The following is a 19,557-nucleotide window of genomic DNA, read 5'->3' on the forward strand; positions in this document are numbered from 1 at the left end:
GAATCATATCTGAGTGCCTGCACTATCTGGTTGCCCAATCTCCCATATCGTGTAGAAAAAGACATACAGTGAGAGCCAGACAGCAGATGATGCACTTTCCAAGTTGATGTCTCAGAACCAGGGAAGGCACTGGGCTCCTGGACCACTCTTAGGCTCCAGTGTTCAGGAAATTTGGGGAATTTGCCTGACCATGAATAAATTGGGGGAAGCTGGGCTCCAGGAGTCCACACTTTGGAATGTTTTTTCCAAAAGTTTTAAATACCCATTTGGTGACTGGACTGCAAGACATCCAGGTAAGAGTGCTGAGACCTAGTCCAGTTATGTGGAAACACCTTCCTCAAAATCTTCTATGTCTGCCTCTGAGACCCTAAACAAGCCACTCCATCTCCATTTCTCCCCTCCCAGGCTCTCTTCCCCCTTTGAGATGATTCTAACAGATGGGGAAATTATTTGATACAATCAGTATGAGGCCAAAGTGGAGTTGGGTGTGAATGGGGAAAGGTGTGGATTGTAACATTCCAGATAAACAAGGAGCTTTTCATTTTAACTTGGTACCAAAATCATTTGCAAAAATCATACTTAAACTAAAACTATAAGCATTATTATTATTAAAGACAAAATAAATAAGTTGTGGAATAGCATGTACAGTATGAAACGAATTCTATAAAAATAAAAACTATACAAAGTAACAAGACTATAAAGGACTTTTAAGTATGTAAATTTGTAGACAACAGTCTGATATTCTTGACTATTTCTTGGACCAGGGAAAAGAAGCCCAATATTGAATATAACATCTTGATTTAAAATATATATATGTTTACTCTGGTTTCTCTTCAGATTGCATAAATCTTTCGCCTTTTAAAATATATATATGCTTGAGTAATATGCAAATTAACCACCATTCTGCTCAAACCATGCCCACCAGCCAATCAGAGCAATTATGCAAATTAATCCCAACCAAGATGGCTACAGCCACAGAGAGCAGTTGAGAGGCTTGGGTTTCAATAGAGGAAGCCAAGCTTTCCACACACTCTGGCCAGCCTAGGCCTCCACTCAAGGTTACAAAGTTTCAATTATAGAAGGTAAATAAATTCCAGATACCAGAGTCTCTGCTTAGGTCACTGGGAGCATGGCCGGCATGCAAACCACCACAGGCCCCTCGCCTAGGCCACCTCACACCACAAGGGAACCCCCACCCTGATCCTGGACACCCTTCAGGGCAAACCAGCTGGCCCTCATCCATGTACCAGGCCTCTATCCTATCTAATAAAAGAGTAATATGCAGATTGACCATCACTCCAACACACAAGATGGCTGCCCCCATGTGGTCAAAGATCCTGCCCCTATGTGGACACAAGATGGCCACGACAAAATGGCCAGCAGGGGAGGGCAGTTGGAAGGCACCAGGCCTGCAAGGGAGGGCAGTTGAGAGGGACCAGGTATGTAAGGGAGGGCAGTTGGACGTGATCAACCCTGTAGGGGAGGGCAGTTAGGGGTGGCCAGGCTGGCAGAGGAGGGAAGTTGGAGGCAAACAGGCTAGCAGGGGAGTGGTTAGAGGTGATCAGGCTGGCAGTCAGAAGTGGTTAGGGGCAATCAGGAAGGCAGGCAGGTGATTAGTTGGGAGTCAGCAGTCCTGGATTGTGAGAGGGATATCCGGTGGGATCAGGTCTAAACGGGCAGTTTAACATCCCTTGAGGAGTCCCAGATTGGAGAGGGTGCAGGCTGGGCTGAGAGACACCACCCCCCTCTCACCCCTAATACTTCTTCAATTAGTATTCCTAAATCACATCACATGCACTTTTCTCCAGATCTCCTAATTCCCTCTTCCACTAATGCTTCTACAAACTTGTTAAGTTTCTTATACTCTTTATGTATTCTCATCCTAGGCTGTTACATTTATTTTAGGGTCAGGGTTTATTTCCCAAATAAATTAACTATTTTTACAATGATCTGTAGCTTTATTGCCTCACATTGCTTAGAGGGCTCTAGTAGTAAGGGAATGCCATGTTTCATATATCGTACTGGACCACAATCTTTACTCTTTTATTCAAAATTATAATAATGCTAAAATATTACTTTCAATGTTCATAATCCTTAACTAAGAAGAGTATTAATGTTCCCTTTAACTAATTAACTCCTTAGGAATTAGAAGTCCTCCTATGAAGTGGGGAACACAGAGGAGATTTTCACGGAACCCACGAAATGTTCAAGATGGCAACTATTCTTCTAAAAATAACAGTCCTGAGCCATTGTATTAGGTTTTTTTTTATTTTTATTAATTGCATCACAGAGAAGGAGGAAAAATATTTAAAGACATGTATGTACTTTAGATAGACTGTTGGTTTTATACCAAAGGAAAGGAAAAAACAGATGAATAAGCTTTGGGTCTTCGTTTCTCTCTTTCTCTTAGGATAAGCTGAAAAATAAAAGGACAATATAAATACCGTTTGTAAAATGGCTTGTGTTTTTCAAATCTACCTCAATAAATGTCAAATAGCTTAATTTCCAATTTTCACCAACGAAAATAAGTCAAGCTTGCCCTCAACCCATGGCAGCTGAATTCTTCTGCTGAGCTAGGGGAGCAGACACCCCACCAGGTATTGTAAAGTCCTCTCTTCATCACTGATGACTTCATACTTATTCAGAGTCACAAACTTTCATAATCCTCCGTCCTTTACCTAACAGCTGTTTCTTACCTACACTAATTGCAAACACACAAGGTGTCTTCTTCAAGTTAATTGCCATTTGGGACTGAAACAAACCACATTTTGAAACAACCAAATTTGCAGAGACAGGAAGGTCTTCCTTGTCTGAATGCACAATATGTAGGTTTTATCATGTGACAAAGAGTAAGTTAAAGTCCAATTAGTGGAATAAGCATCAAGGTCAGTTTGGAAAATATAGAAGGAATTAATGCTCAGAAAAATGTTGCACAACTTGTTTTTCATGTAAAAGAGAAGTGTTATATATAATTTCTTTTAATTTTCCTCAACATATTACAACCAAAATTGGATAAAACGTGTTTATGGTCAAACATCTAAATTTTAAAGTGGGCCTTTTTGTCCTAAGAAGAGAAAGTCTATTAAAACTCAGCATGTTGACACATGGAAACTTAGTAGCAGATTATGTACTATTAAGTAGGAATTCACATAACAGATTTCTCATATTCTCCAATGACATGAATTTGCTATTGAGCTATTAAGTTGAACTTTGTGAAATCATTGTCATTCAACTTTTTTTAACCTTCAAAAATGCATGTCATCTTGCCTAATAGCTGAAGTCATCCACTCTGAGTCATTGCTGAGTTGAATGGCTCTGTCTACTGTGTCACACTAGGTCAGAACAGGACAGTGATTAACTGTCAAGCTCTGGTTTCAATTTTTAATTGTAGCTCCACCTCTCAGAGGCTGGGTGATCAATGAGTTAACTACTTAGTCTATGCTTTGATCTGTAATTTCATTTTGCCATCTGAAATATTGGAATTATAATGGAACTCAATCCAGAAAACTATTGTGAGAATTAAATAAGTTAATATATACAAAGGCCTTAAAACAGTGATTGGCACTAGTTCATACGGCTCTTAGCTATTATAATATTAACTATTATAATTAATTTTTTAAAGGAAATCCAGAGAATATTACCTGAGATGTTTGTGAGTGTGTTGTTTTTAGGCCAAGGCGGCTTGACTTGAAGCAACAAGTTTTGGACCCTGAATACAAAGAAATGAGAAGTTTGGGGAAGTATTAGCATCACTATTAGGATAAATGAATATTTATACAGCCATTGATGATTACAAAATAATTTTCCATGTTTCATACCCTTTAATACCAGCTTAGTACTAGAATCTCTAGGAGAAAACTATGAACACTCATTGCACCCAAAGCAATAAAAACATTACTCTCAAGTTGTAAAGAAAAAATAGTAAGTGACTCAGACATTTAAATATAAACTTTCCACCCGCCTGAGAAATCAAGCACACAGATTCAACCCAATTGCAAACCAATACTTTTAAAGAAAATGCTTAAACAAAGGTTTTGTTTTAACTATGTCTTTACCAAAAAGATTTCAAAACTTCTGAATATTTCTATTTGAATTCATATGTGACCCAACTTTGGAAACAGAACAAATGCTACAAATATCTAATAATATGCTTCAAGTTAGCAGGAGATTTTTTAAAAAGAATTAATTTAAGTCATTTTTTTTTTCAGACAACTGTATGTAGAAGAAAAATTTGGAGCCCCAATGTATATGTGTCTTCAGATACAGTCTCCTGAGCCCTAGCCTGATCAAGCAGCAATAAAGGGCACTGTGCATATTAAAATGAAGACGACTCCTGCACCTCCTCTGCAAAGCAGGCTTCTTTGTCAGCAGCTGTACAGCACTTCTGGAAGAAGGTTGTGAATTCTCCCATAACAGTCTTCAGTTGTTCATCAGTTGCTTTGGGTTTGTGTTTCAACAGCTCCACAAGTGCACTGCATTTAAACAAAATGAAAACAGAACAGGGAAATGGTTACTCACATGAGAAAAATGTAGATGCTGAAGACATTAGTACTGTTGTTTGAGATCATAAGTCTTAAAGCCAGGCAACTTTGAGCTTGAGGCCCAAGCTTATCACTATAAAAATTCAATATTCTCATTTCCACAAGGAGGAGAACAAAATCTACTTTTATGGTGTTGATGCTAGGTTCAAATAAAATCATCAAAGTAAATTGTTTAACATCTGTTATATCAATAAATCTCTTTTCAGTTAAATCTCTAGAAATGATTATGTTATTACATTTAGAAAGTATTCAGATTTTTAAATGTGTGCCGTGTTGAAGTTTATAGCAATTTAAGAGCTAAAAACGATCCTTCAAAGCTTAATTATTTGGACTCCATTTAAAAGTTTTTAATCAAAACCTGGCCAGCATGGCCCAGTGGTTGGAGCATCAACCCATGGTTTGATTCCTGGCCAGGGCACATGCCTGGTTGTGGGCTTGATTCCCAATGTGGGGTGTGCAGGGGCAGCTGATCAATGACTCTCTCACCATTGTTGTTCTTGTCTCCCTATCTCTTCCTCTCTGAAATCAACTTAAAATTTTTAATAAGTTTTTAATTCAAGAATTTATCATTTTGGTCTTTAATTGGCCCATTCAAAATGAATATGCAGAGGCCATGGGAAACAAGACTATCCAATTCATTGAAGCTGGTGGTTCTCTTTCATTGACGTCTGCAGAGATAATAGTACTAGAGAATCGTGTGAGCACAAGTTTTGCAATATTCCTCTTAAGTCTGTGGCCATGATCAGAACCCACCAGACATGATAGCAACTGTGCTTTGCCTATCTAACCCCTAGTGACAGAAGCAGAGTCATGCTTCAGAACTTGCATTTCTAGATGTCTTTCACCCAAATTCCATTCTCAAAAGTCACATGTTGGAGGTTTACCTTGCCTGTGGGTTGCCATAGAACAAACTTCAAATAATCACTTATGCCTAGAAATAAATTTTTCTAAGACTTCTACTAACTAATTTGCTATCTTCACAATGAATCAATGAATTGTTCAGCTTTTTCTACTGGACTTGTCCTAAAATGTTAATCTTATTACTTAGGCAGCCTTTTTCCACATAACTATTCTGAATGATTTCTACAGAAATTTATAATATAATTTTGTTGTTATTGTTTACTTTGGTAAGAGAACAAAAACCTATCCATTTTAATTTTGACAGTTTTATCACCTTAAGAAGGCAAATACTTAAGTTCTTTTTTCTAAGGAATTTAATACTACTTAAGAATATTTTGCAGTTTCCCCGATTAAGATTACAAGCACGTGTAGGAATGAAATGTTTCTCACGTTTGTTTCTTGACTTGTTGCTCAGGCTCGGGAAGTGCGCATACATCGGCATGGAAGGTGAATGTTTCAGCGTTAAATTCTTTGGGAGTAAAGGTTTCATCAGCTTCCAGTGCAGAAAAGCATGGCCGTCTGCCCACCAATGACTCCGTGCAGCATTTGGTTACTTTGTCACTCACTGGTGCTTTCTCGTGTGACACGCACAACCAGTTCAAGACCACGGACAGCTGAAGAACAGGGAGTAGAGCAGAAATTCAAAAGGAGCATAATGAAAAGTTTTCCATGAACTCCTACTTTCCAATAGACCAAAAGAAGTGTTGTATTTTAACTAGCAACACTGAATGCAAGATTCATCTCACTTGGAATATAATGAATAAAATACTCTGATGATCAAAATAGATCTTCTAGGGAACAGACTGATGAATCTCAGAGGCAAATCGGGGAAAGAGGACCAGGAAGAGATTTGCATAACCTATGGACACAGAGAATAGTGAGGTGAAGGCCTGGGGAGGGGGCAGAAGTAGGAAGGAGGGGGTGAATGGGGGGAAGCAGGGAAACATCTGTAATATTTTCAGCAATAAGGATAATTTTTTAATAAAGTCTTTTCTTTTTTATATGTCTACATTTGCAGAATAATCCATGACTACATTTGAGAAAATAATTCATTAAAATAATTTGAAGTGATTCCTAGGACATGTGCAGGAGTGGGAGAAAGCAGTCTTATACTGATACAGGAAGACCTCCCAAAAGTAAAAATTTTTAAATGCTAGGATGAAGCATTAAATACTCATGGATTTTTTTTTTTTCAGAATAATTTATCATCTTCAGAATCTTGTCTCAATCCTCATTCTGATGGTCAGGATGATATAGAGAACCAAGTTCTACTCACACATACACACACACACACACACACACACACACACACACACATTAGTTCACTCCTGCTTCTGAAAGGTAACGTTATAAAGGCAAAATTCATCATTATTGACTTATTATATATTTTAAAGGACTCACATAGTCTTCAGCACAACCCATTCTTTTCACTTCTGGAAGCGTGCAGCAGTGACTGCCCACTCTGCCTAGTTTTCTTGAGACATCCACAAGAGTTGGAGTTGACACTTGGGGTAATTTCTTCGTGTAACGAACTAAGAGCCTGTAACAAAAGACTGTGTTTTCAACCAGGCAAGAAGCTATTTTTCCTAACATAGTAGGTGAAGCAAAGAACAATTAGACAAAATCAATTACAATTATTTTCCATTCATAAAATCATCTCTATCTTTTGTTTTGTGAAGTAGAATTCGGGGAAGACCTTGTTCTAAGCAACTAGGCAAGCTTAACTTTGAATTCCAGCTGTGCTGCTTAATTTTAGGAAAGTCACTTAGCTTACTAAAATTCATTTATTAATTGCTTCTTTCTTCCAATGAAATCTACTGAGAGTTTAATATGCAGGGGTGGGCTGAAGTAGCTTTATAGTTGCTCATATAGAAAAAGACATGCATGCCGAAACCGGTTTGGCTCAGTGGTAGAGAGTCAGTCTGAGGACTGAAAGGTCCCAGGTTCAATTCCAGTCAAGGGCATTTACCTTGGTTGCAGGCACATCCCCAGTAGGGGGTGTGCAAGAGGCAGCTGATCGATGTTTCTCTCTCATCGACGTTCCTAGCTCTCTAACTCTCTCCCTTCCTCTCTGTAAAAAAATCAATAAAATATATATATTTTTTAAAAAGACATGCAGGTTAGGATTATTACTACAGCTTTATTAACTCTGTGTTTAGCTTACTCACAACTGTCATGCTACTTTGAATAGCAGCACTGTGCTAAATTAGAAAGATATGGATGAGTTTTCTCGTCTATAAAAAAGAGGATATGTACCTGACTCAGTAGGAATGGTGCAAGGATTAAAAGACATAAAGTATGCCATCAACCTGGAGTAAGATCTACCAGGTAACAACCATTTATTAGGAATTCCAACCACCATTGAAAGGCAATGTATGGCTGTAATCTACTCAAGGGAAGAGACTTGTTAATTATTGCTATCCCTAGCACCCACAGTTAGAAGAGTGTTGACAATGATCAGTAAATATCTAGCTAATAGTGTGTCCCTTTTGTCTTTAGCTCCACAAGTAAGGCTCTATTAGATCAGGATATTATTCATCAACTTATATATTACAGTACTTCTTGAGTCACTGCTATTCAAGTCCAACTATTTGCTATTCTGGAAAAGCATTGCTGTTGTTTTGTTTTGTTCTGTTTTTTGTCCATAAATTCTTCCTTAACTTTCAGAGGGCATCCTCAGTTCCTATAGCAAAATATTTAGTATTTTCCTTCCCAGTCTCAAGAGGCTAATTTTTTAAACTGAACTCAAATATAGGTCTCTTCAACCCACCAACTATTTTATCTCTCATTCTCCAGTCTTTCTTTATGGAGAGGAGTTATAAATATATACTGTATTTTCATGATTATGAGTTCTATGACAGGTGAGATATATATGTAGTCTTAAAAATTATAAATTGATCTCACTTATATGTGGAGTCTAGTAAACAAAATAAACTGATGAATAAAATAGATCCAGAGACCTGGAAACATGGAACAGACTAACGAATCACAGAGGGCATGGGTGGGGGGCAAGAAGTGATTAACCAAAGAACATATATTCATATATGCATAACCCATAAACACAGACAATAGTGTGGTGAAGGCCTTGAGAGAGGGGAGTGATTCGAAGGGGTAAACTGAGGGGTGAGGGGAAGGAAGAGGGGACAACTCTAAGACTCAACAATAAAGATAAATTTTTATAAAATAAATAAAAATTTAAAAACCTACAAATTGATCAAGAATGACATTAGTCAAAAGCAAAAATACATACGCATTTTGGAAGCCATACTCTCCAAGGTTTTCAAAGAGTTCACAATTTTTTGTGACTAATCCCTTTGGCTCATCCACAAGTGGCTTCAGTTCATCAAACTAAAAAATAAAAGAATTGTGTTTAAAGGTTCCACCAATGGACCAGATGCAGGATGTTTTTTGCCCCTATAGGTAGACTGAGAGGTTTTTTGAATGTTTCTTCCCAAAGTCATGTAAATAAACCTTTGATACCAAACCTGTTACAGTATATCCACACTACATAGTATAGGTGATTAAGAATATTCAAGCTCTGGAGTGACACTGCTGGTTTTTTAAGCAAGGTCATCTGACTCCTTTTCTAGTTGTGGAACTTGACTTCTAATCACCAAGTTTTAGGAACCTCACCTCTAAAATGGGGATGAAGATGGTACCAACCCAGAGAATGCTCTATAAAAACCACCTGAGCTAATGAAATTGCAATAGTTCTTGGAACATAGTAGAAGTTCAATAAATTATAGCTATGATTATAAGCACTATTATTTTTAAGCCATCTCTCCAGTTGGATCCTAAGCTCTCTGAAATAAGAGATTTTATCTTGGGCATGGAATCCAGCCATGGTGCCTGGCATATAGCAGGTTCTTGGTAAAGGAAAAAAAAAATTGGAAACCACTCCACATGTTGAAAATGCTAAATATTCTAAACCTGCTAAAAATCCCATGTTAGCATAGCAAAATATATTAAAAGTCCTCGAGAACTGATTTTCTCAACTTACTAAATTTCTTGTAAGACCATTCCTAAACCTTCTCAAAAAGATTTTAAAATATTCTAACTGAATAGATTTCACAATCTTCCTTAAGATACTAATTTTTAATACTAGATAAATCTTGAAATCAAGTTAATTATCTTCATATCTAAGTTATAGCACTTTAAATTAACATTTACATTTCCTTTATCTTATTTTGTTCTATGAAAAAGAGGAAAGATGTGGTCAATATTTTTGAAATTAGAGCTTGCTCTTTTCTGAGCTTTGTTTTTATATATATATACTACTCTAGTTTTTATTAACTAGTCTATTGAGGCCATTTCCCCTAAAATGCTTAAGAGCACAAAATTGAAATTATCTCCAGAGAATATCTCAATTGCATTATAGAATATATTGCTTTCTGGCATTATTTTTCTCTCTTATTATTGGAATCACCAAAGAACTTTGAGAAACCTACCACTTTGGAAAGGCATGTATGAGAATCATCGGTGGCACAGCACTTCTCCAGTGTAGCTTCATATCCCTTGACAAATCTCAGTATCATTGAGACAGCATGGTCAGGATGCCTTCTTGAGTACTCATACAAAAACCTAATTAAGATGAAAATAAAATAGACTTAGTTGAACAAATATGCAAGAAAAATCACCTAACTAACCACAAGCATCACTCATACCCCAAAGGTTCAATTTGACCAAACCCATCAATAAAGCTTGGCGGCTAGGGGCTAGGGTTCAGACTTACATTCAAATCCTAACTCTAACACTTATTTTACTATATCACCTTAGGCAACTGATTAAAACTATCAGAACCTTAGTTCCCTCTTCTTTAGAATGGAGATAATAATAGGACATATCTCAGAAGGTGGATTGTGAGAAACACAGGTCATAGGGTGTGCATAATACACACTGGTGCCTATGAAATGTTTGATCAATGATACCTGTTATTATGTTTCTTTTGTTTACTTTGGACTTCATCTCAGAAAGGTTCGAATAGATGATAGATAGATAGATAGATAGATAGATAGATAGATAGATAGATATAGATAGATAGATAGATAGATAGATATTCTTAAATTTTTAGTTTCCTCTATGTAGGAGTGAAATCTTGAAGGGCACATAATTTTGTAAAATATTATTTAGTACACAGAATGCTATTGTAATCCAACAAAAAAATTCAAAAGCTTACCACCACTTACTGACTATAAATAATCATTTATTTTATCATTTAATTGTATGCTGCCTTGCCATGCTACTGAACATCTGGTCTTTACTCGCAAATTAAAATGCCTCTTAGCAGACTCCATACTTCTTTTTATACACCTATTCTGCTGAAAGGTAGATACAGAGCTATGAAGATGTATGACTTATATTTATCCATATATGTCATGCTAAAGTTCAAGAAATACTCTTTAAATAAATAAGCTAATAATATGTATATAATTTATATATACACAAAATGTTTCTACAGTTATTGCCAGAAATATTCATAAGGAGCAAAGAATGGGGGAGGGTGTGGTAATAGAAAATTTTACTTTCTCCTCTTTTCTATTGATTGAGATTTTTGCCATGAGCAGATATTATTTTATGCATATTTTAAAAACCAATTGATTTTTTCCAAAACTTTTGAAGACTCAGAGAAGAAAGGATAAAGTAGCACTGCAGGCAACAATTGTAACAACTCCAAAGAAAAGCCTAGAACTGTTTTCTAAATCCTCAGAGCCTATAAAAGCTATGAAAGGATCCTTCTTTATCCACTTACATGCCCAGGAAGACATCTTTGTTATCCTTATAGTGATTGCAAACATTCTCATCTTCAGCATAGTCAGCATTTAATGTGGGCAAGTCACCAGGCAAATCACCATTTTCCATATCAGCAATGCATTGGGATTTTTCCAACAAAGGTTTACCACAGCATCCCTCCAGTTTAGTGTTGAATAATAACTCTTTGTTTTCACACATATACTTGGCAAGATTTGCCTATAAGCAAGTTGATGAAAATTGTTCAAATTAAATTGACATCCCTATGCTTCCTCTCCAGACTTCTATTACGTTGGGAGAACATGTCCACTGTATTCTAAGACCATGTACATACCAACCTGCCTTCTATGAACATTTTCAGTCTATGCTCAGAAATCTGGAGACTCAGAACTATGAAAATATTTCCACTTGTTTAAAAGCTAGTCAATAACCGTTATTTATTAAATCTATATTTCTACTGTTAAGGCACTTAAGTTTCAAAATTAAAACCCAATAGTAGAGGGCTGGGTGAAAAATATGTAGAGATGAAGAAATACAAATTTCTTCAGTTACAGAATAGTCACATGTCCCAAAAATTTTTCTTTGTAAACTACTTTTGCAGCTGTGCTACTTCAGTTTAAACTTTTGTTCTCAGAATATGACTGAAAGGAATTAGAAATTACTGAATGTATTTATCAGATCATTTTGTGAATGGGATAGCCATGTAAATAAATAAATAAATAAATAAATAAATAAATAAATAACATGCCACAAGGCAGGAAAAGAATTGAGCATATTTGACATAGAAGATAATTTCAGTTTATTATTAGTGATCAACAATTATACTAAGCAAATTCATTGTACCCACTGACGCATGTTACTAAAGAGAATGCTGAGGATTTCTTACCCTGTCATCTGCACATTCAAGCATGTCACCTGCGCAGCATTCCTTGTGGACTTTGGTAAGATCAGACACCAGTTTGGAAACTTCCGTAAAGTCAGCTTTGGGAAATTTCTGGCTCAGGCGAGCGAGGGACCTAAAAAGAAAATTCACCCATCACAATTTATTAAAGTCCAATATTTTATGTGAAAGCACTACAAAAATAGTACTTTTAAGAAAAAATTTAGGGCAAAATTAAATACAGAAATAATTTATAAAATTCATTCATTCTCATTTTAGTGCTATTTCTAAATCAAATTGTTATCTTAGGGCAAAACGTTTCTTTAGGGCACAATTCTCTACTCTAAATAAGTTTGTGTGGTGGGCAGAAAAATGTCAGCAATTCATAAAATCAGAAATCAAAGATGCATCCTGAAAGAGGTGACATATGAGAGCATCAGGTTTGGACCCCATATCTGACTTCCAGGTCTAACTTTATTGCTTAATATCAGTGTGATCCTCAAGTAGTTACTTAGATTCTCTGAGCTTTAGCCCTGAAGAGACACACAGCATGCTGCATCAGAGGACTGTGGTGAGAATTAGATTAGATGGTGAATAGGAAAGCATTTTATAAACTGGAAAGGGTCACACAAACTCCAGTTGTCTTTGTTACCAATAAAAAGCCTTCTTGCTGAGTTCCAAAGTACACAGAGAAAAGAAAGGTTAATTTTCAAGATTAGAGAGTCTAATGTATTTTTACCAAGAAATTGATCCAGCACAGTCTCTAAGCCTGATGACAAGATGTGAAATGGCTAATAACCACAAGCTTTCACAAATCATTTCAGACTTGCCTAAATCTGATAAAAGATACTTCGCCAAAACCAGTCACAGCCTGTTTAATTGTGCATTGTTTCACATTGGATGATTTTGTTTAATTATTTGTTAGATTTTAATGTGTAGATGATAGAGGTGACAAGCAAAGATAGTACAAATTATGGTTTCTAAAAACCTTGCAAAATGTCTGTTATTCTATCTTCTGTTCATGTTGATTTGCTGTTGATAGGCAAACTAGGAATTGGGATGAGAGTAGGAAGGGGGTTCTTGGCTTTTAGAATCAGCTAAGTAATATAAAAATAGAAGTCCAGGCAAAAGCAATAAATTAAGTATGGAGCTGGAACTATAAGAAAATGAGAAGTGATCTTGTGGCTGAATTAATTATCACAACTTAAAAAACAAGCAGATAGTTTCAGATAATTGCAAGGGGCTAGAGGAGACAAAATTAAATAACAACCCTGACTATGACAGTATAAAAATCATGGACCATTAGAATAAAATCCCTATTAAAAATGTGAAGGAATTAAGTACAAATTGGTAGTATCAAAATAATCATGGGGACATAAAGTACAGTTTAGGAAATATAGTCAACAATATTCTAATAACTAAAGATGGGTACAAGTTTTATTGGGATGATCACTTACTTAAGTTATAATATCTAATCACTGGAGTACATATAAAACTAATATAATATTGTATTAGTATGAACTATAATTGAAAAATAAAAATTATTTTTAGCCAAAACCAGTTTGGCTCAGTGGATAGAGCGTCGGCCTGCGGACTGAAAGGTCCCAGGTTCGATTCCGGTCAAGGGCATGTACCTTGGTTGCGGGCACATCCCTAGTAGGGGATGTGCAAGAGGCAGCTGATCGATGATTCTCTCTCATCGATGTTTCTAGCTCTCTATATCTCTCTCTTCCTCTCTGTTAAAAATCAATAAAATATATATTAAAAAAATTATTTTTAAAAAAGAGTAAGACCTCTTGTCTTTAGAAGTAAATGGGAGTTTAAATAACTATCATAGAATTACCCAAAAAAATCATCTAATTTTTTTTACTACTTTGAAAACATATAACAAAAATAATGATGAATTGTCAATTATGCTCTGATTTTTCACTTCTGTTAAATTTCTGACTTTTAGATAACAAGAAGGATATACATGAAAGTACTGTGTAAAAACTTATACAAATGTTCCCTGGCTCAGTTAGTTGGAACATTATCCCATGCCCCAAAGATTTTCTGATTACTGATCAGGTCACATAACTAGGTAGCAGGTGTCTTCCCTGATTGGGAAAGCACTGATCTAGGTTTCTCTCTAACATCGATCTCTCTCTCTCCCTCTCTTGCTTAAAAAAAAAAAATCAATAAAAACATATCCTCACGTGAAAATTAAGAAAAAAAACTCATATGAAAGTACAATTTTGTCAACTGAACCATCATCATTTACATCATTATAAAATACAAAAACTAAATTTTAAATACCATGCTTTGAAAGCTCTGTCACCGAATTTCTGAAGACTGGAGCACTTTAGTCTCTGTCGGGCACCTGAAACCACTACTTTTTCCTTCAAGGCATCCAACTACAAAAAGAAATAATTTTGGAAATATATTTTAAAACTCTATATAAAGCACCCCTTCATAAGTTCAGATAAGACTTTAACAAATTAAGTTTTAAAGACATATTGTACGCTTAAACTCCCAAGTATTCACCATTGGCAAATAATTAATTTGCTGTGTGGTGAGAGGAAAAATCAGTCCGGTCATAATGGATGCCCCTAGGTAGTGAACAACCCACTTGGGGGCATGCCCAGAGAAAAGGGAACTGAAGAGAATGGTAGAAGAACAAAGTATACTAACATCCCAGGGAATATGATTTTATTGATTTCTTAATTTTGCATAAGTCCATTTCAATCCCTCCTTCACCAACTCTCACATCAATAAACTGCCTAGAAAAGATGATGAGTACATAATAAAAATTTATGGAATGAATGAAACAAGCCAAGCTTCTAGAAGCACTGAAATTCTCCACTTTGAATTCCCTCCACAATAGGAAAGACTCATGAAAAGATAAACAAAAACTGTGGCCCTTTGCTGTGCAATTTTACAAATGAGTTTATCCTATATAATAAAAGGCTAATATGCAAATTGACCGAACAGCAGAATGACTGGTCACTATGACCCACACTGACCACCAGGAGAGTAGATGCTCAACGCAGGAGCTGCCCCTGGTGTTCATTGCTCTCCCACAGGAGGAGCACGGCTCAGCCTGAAGTTGGGCCCCAGGATGGCAAGTGCAACAGCAGTAGCATGGCAGGGAAACTCTCCTGCCTCTGCTACAGCACTAAGGATGTCTGACTGCTGGCTTAAGCCCACTTCCCATGGGGAGTGGGCCTAAGCTGTCAGTTGGACATCCCCCAAAGGCTCTTGGACTGCAAGAGGGCACGTCCCAATGGACACCCTCCCCTTCCCCAACCCCAAAGTGCATGAATTTCATGCACCAGACCTCTAGTTTCACTATAAAAAGAAGAGGGTATTTAGACACATACTCAGTGGTTCTCTATGAGATCTGCTGGGTAAAACTTAGAAGGAGGAATGAGAATGTCATCAACCTTCAATGCAGGTGAAAAATCTTTGGGGTGAATAAAGTAAGGAAGGCTTTTTTTTTTTAACTAAGAAAAGAAGTTTATATCAGAGACTTAGGTACCCTTCATCTAGCCATAAAGTGTCCCAAATCTGAGGTTTGAGTCTTAACTGGATCTTCTGTTCTGCTGTGCATACCTTTGGTCCCAGGCAGGCAGCTTTATCAGCCACTGCACAGCATTCTTTCAAAACTTTTTTGTATTTTTCAGCAAAGTAAAGGAGCTCTGGGCCATAGAAGAAAGGATGTCTCCTGGCAACTTCATATAAGTACCTATAATTTTAAAGAAGAAGAGGCAGTCATTTTTTCTGTAGCAGACAGTATTACAGGGACAATTATTATCAACAATTTCCCTAGAAACTCCAAAACTCAAAGATATCTAACTTATCAATTAAACCAATTTGCCTTTGTCATAATTTAAGTCAATAAAAAGATTAAACTTATATGCACATGTATAAAGTAAAATTAAGTTAATTCAGACAATAAGCAAAGTTAATTCTGGCAAAAACTAAATGAAGTTAGTTCATAATTTTTAATGTGGACACCCCTAAGTAATGAACAACCATCATGCGGGCATTGCCAGGGAAAAGGGAACTGTTAATGTTTTCCATACAGATCATATCCTGTTTCAATTAATTCCAATAGATAATTGATCAAATTTTTTATTGTGTAGAATTTTGTAGCAGTAAGTAGTATTTCTTTGAATTTGTCATTAGAACAAAAGCTTCTAAGTCTTAATGTTGAAATTATTTTTATAGTAGTTGTTATAAGGAGTCTTGACCTATTTTATAATTTTTAATGTTGAAGCACAAATATCTGATTCCTGCCCTGGGCGTATGGCCCAGTTGGTTGGAGAATCCTCTCCTACACCAAAGTTCTGGGGGGGGGGGGGGGGGGGGCGGGGGCGGGGGAGAAGGGAAGGGGCTGAAACACGTTTTGATTCTGTAGGCAACCAATCAATGTCTCTCTCTTTCTCCCTTTCTCCCTTTCTCTCTCTCTCTCTCTCTCTCTCTCTCTCTCTCTCTCTCTCTCTCTCTCTCTCTCTCTCTCTCTCTCCCTAATCAATAAAAATATACCCTCTGATAAGGATTTAAAAATCTGATTACTTACGTTCCCAACAACTTCTGTTCGTTTTCCTTATAGGCGGTGCACATTGCTTCGGGATCTGGTCTCACCAATGCAGGCAGGTTTGGGTTATCATCTTTGTGTTTCAGGAAGCATTCGTTTCTCTCAGGTTCTTGTTTCTCACAGCAGTCAGCCATGTCACCATAGGTGTCCCGAAGAGATGCGACCGTACACAATTTATCTCCGAAAAGCGTGTGCTAAATGGAAGAGAGAGGCTTCAAATTGCTAGGCAGTGTTTTTATTTTCTTTTCACCCAAAGAACAGTATTAAAAATGTTATATTCTGGTAAATCTTGGTGAGGATATGATATTACAACTCACTTTTTTCCTCAGGTTTAGAGAGTTTCCCCTGACTTGATAATCTATGTGTAATTTTTTAAGAAGTAATTATCACACTGTTAGTTACAGAGGATAAAATAGAAGGGCACATTAGAGAAGAAAGTGTATTTAAATCCATTATGATCACTGTGTGTGACCTCAATAAAGAAAAGCTTTAGAACTATAGGCATAGCTAGAATGTCTCTCTCATAGAAGAAATGATGGCTCTATCCATTTGTGAGTGTTGCTTGCAAATATGGTCATTTAATAATAATAGAGAAAGCCAAAATGGGGTGTTTTCCCTTTGTAGTGCTCAGAGTTACTTAAAATAAGAAGAAATAACACTCAAAATCACAATGTACTTACCAGGGACTTGCCACAATTTTCACCTGACTCATTGTCAACACAAGTTTTTGCAAACGCGGTTACTTCATTTGCTAACTTTACATGCTCTTCAAATGGGCATTGCTGGAGATACTGGGCAAAGGTGACCAGCACCCTGAAACATAGGACATAAAAAAATTGGTATAATAAAACTTTAATATAAAATAGGTTGCTATGCTAGAGAACAAATAGGTTGCTAGGCTAGAGAACAAATGTGCTATAATATTTTTTGCCTCTTCCTATTATCCTGAGAGACTATTCACATCAGCAATCATCTGAGGCCTAAACTGGTATATGTGGTTTTTTAAGCAAAGAAGATATGTGTTTCCACCATATTTAAGTATATAAGTGAGCAGATGACCACATAGCAAGCAACATGCATTCTAAATAGGTATAATTGTTAAGATTAGGGGCATTACATAGGCCCTTGTACTATTTAAAACAAAAAAAACAAAAATCATACATACATCTCCTTTAATCAGGCTATAGAATGAAATTGGCCTTTAAAAAATAAACTATTTTCTCGTTCTTTACTAAATTAAAAACATATTAAAATGCTCTCTAGAAATGACATCAATTTGCTAGGTAAAGGAATCTGAGAGTGTTCTGGGAAAGGAACCATATTTTAAAGTCTTTCCCCTCAATCAAGCTTATGTAAGAGTTCCAGAGCTACTACACTTCCCCATACAGTAGCCATCAGCCACGTGTAACTATATAGTTAAATTAATTAAAATTACATACAACTAAAACTTTTGATTCTCAGTTGCATTTGCCAAGTTCAAAGTTCTCAACAACCATGTGTGACCAGTGGCTAGCACATTGGTCAATACTGATATGGAATGTCATCGTGAATGCAGAAAATTCTACTAAACAGTACTGTTCGAGCATCTGGACTCTGATGACAGGGGAATGTGAAAACTTCAGAATAATAACCAATCCTATTAGACACATTAAATTTGACTCTTCAATATTATAACTTACAGGCCTCTGAAATATTCTTCTCCTAAATCCTTGAACCGATGAGCAACTTCACTCTTGTCTGGTGGGGGGAAGGAAGATTTGTTTAAATACTGAAGAAAACAACTGGTTATTATATGACTTTTTATGTTTCTCTCCATTTGACTTAGTATTCATTTGCTCAAAAATATTGGGATGACAGTGAACTATTTCTTCTGCTTTTAAATAAGAGATGTTCAATCGCCAATGATACTATTTGAAAAATCATTAAATATTTATAGCTTTATATTCAAAGTTGGATAAGATATAATGCTACTGAGAGGACCGTATGAAGGAAAAAATATAAACACAAATTTTATTCATAAGGCTATCAACACAGGTTGTGTTGTTTTAATGCATTAAGGTGCAATAATAAAGGCTTTGACAATTTCGAGTTATGAATTCTATCTTCAACTGAAGTTTAAGTCCCTCCATGTCCCATCATATGCAAAGGGAAAAGACAGTCACTAAACAATCCCCACCTTTTTCACTTAGGATAACTTTCTAAAGGTTCACAAATGCAAAATATTGTCACAATCTAGAAATTAGTGCTAAAGGAAAGCTTACTTCTTTATAGATGCAAGGTTTCCTGAAACTTTCTTTTACTGGTAAAATGAAATAAATTTGAACAATGAAAAAAAAAATAGAATTCTTACGTGCATCTCGACGAAACACACCCCTGGAGTAGGCAGAGCTGAAAAGAAAGAGAACACAAATGAAGGTTATCCCCTTCATTGTGCCAAAGGCTTGTGGGGTTGAAGGGAAAGGTAGAATGAATGGAGAGAAATTAGCACTAATATACTTCTTTAACCGATCATTGTAGATTATTAACTAGACTCATCTTTGTATTTCATTGGCTTCCACCTGATTACAAAATTCATAATGTTCTTGCCAAAAAATTGTTTGACTAAATCCCTTGCGTATGTTTGCCATCTGGACCTGTTTGCTCCACAAAGACCTTGTCAGTTCATTCAAGTTATGTAAAATATCTTATCAAATTTTACCTAAGAGTTTAAACAATCTGTACCTGTCATTCATGACCATGTTCTTTGTCTGTGATTTACCATTTGAACATTTTAGTTTTTAATATTTGCAAAAATTTAGCCAAACCAATGACTCAGTATGGGAATAAGACATACTAAAAGAGCTAAGCTCTGAACCATATATATTACAAATTCATTATTCATTTTTATAATGAATAATGGAACCAGACTT

At 36.2% G+C, this 19,557-nt stretch overlaps 1 protein-coding gene across 1 annotated transcript; it reads right to left on the bottom strand.

Annotated features, from left to right (window-relative positions):
• Positions 1-2,249: 2,249 nt before the first annotated feature.
• Positions 2,250-19,161, bottom strand: ALB (albumin). Its single transcript, XM_084885556.1, has 15 exons — positions 18,999-19,161; positions 18,328-18,385; positions 17,329-17,461; positions 16,631-16,842; positions 15,661-15,793; positions 14,365-14,462; positions 12,076-12,205; positions 11,191-11,408; positions 9,890-10,022; positions 8,692-8,789; positions 6,843-6,981; positions 5,832-6,055; positions 4,340-4,472; positions 3,642-3,709; positions 2,250-2,416 (listed from the first exon to the last, which is right to left on the bottom strand). The coding sequence occupies exons 1-14, from the start codon at positions 19,075-19,077 to the stop codon at positions 3,668-3,670; spliced, it is 1,830 nt and encodes a 609-aa protein (XP_084741682.1). The 5' UTR covers positions 19,078-19,161; the 3' UTR covers positions 2,250-2,416; positions 3,642-3,667.
• Positions 19,162-19,557: the final 396 nt, after the last annotated feature.

This window comes from Pipistrellus hanaki, assembly GCF_964339955.1.
Source record: "Pipistrellus hanaki genome assembly, chromosome: 1".
NCBI classification, from domain to species: domain Eukaryota; kingdom Metazoa; phylum Chordata; class Mammalia; order Chiroptera; family Vespertilionidae; genus Pipistrellus; species Pipistrellus hanaki.

Excerpts from the sequence above, each read along its gene's own strand:
- ALB (XM_084885556.1), bottom strand. The coding sequence starts at position 19,077 with ATGAAGGGGATAACCTTCATTTGTGTTCTCTTTCTTTTCAGCTCTGCC. Across the intron at positions 6,982-8,691 it reads GAGTATGGCTTCCAAAATGC|GCTCTTAGTTCGTTACACGA; the intron begins GTATGTATTTTT and ends CTTTTGTTACAG. Across the intron at positions 4,473-5,831 it reads CAACAAGTCAAGAAACAAAC|TGCACTTGTGGAGCTGTTGA; the intron begins GTGAGAAACATT and ends GTTTAAATGCAG.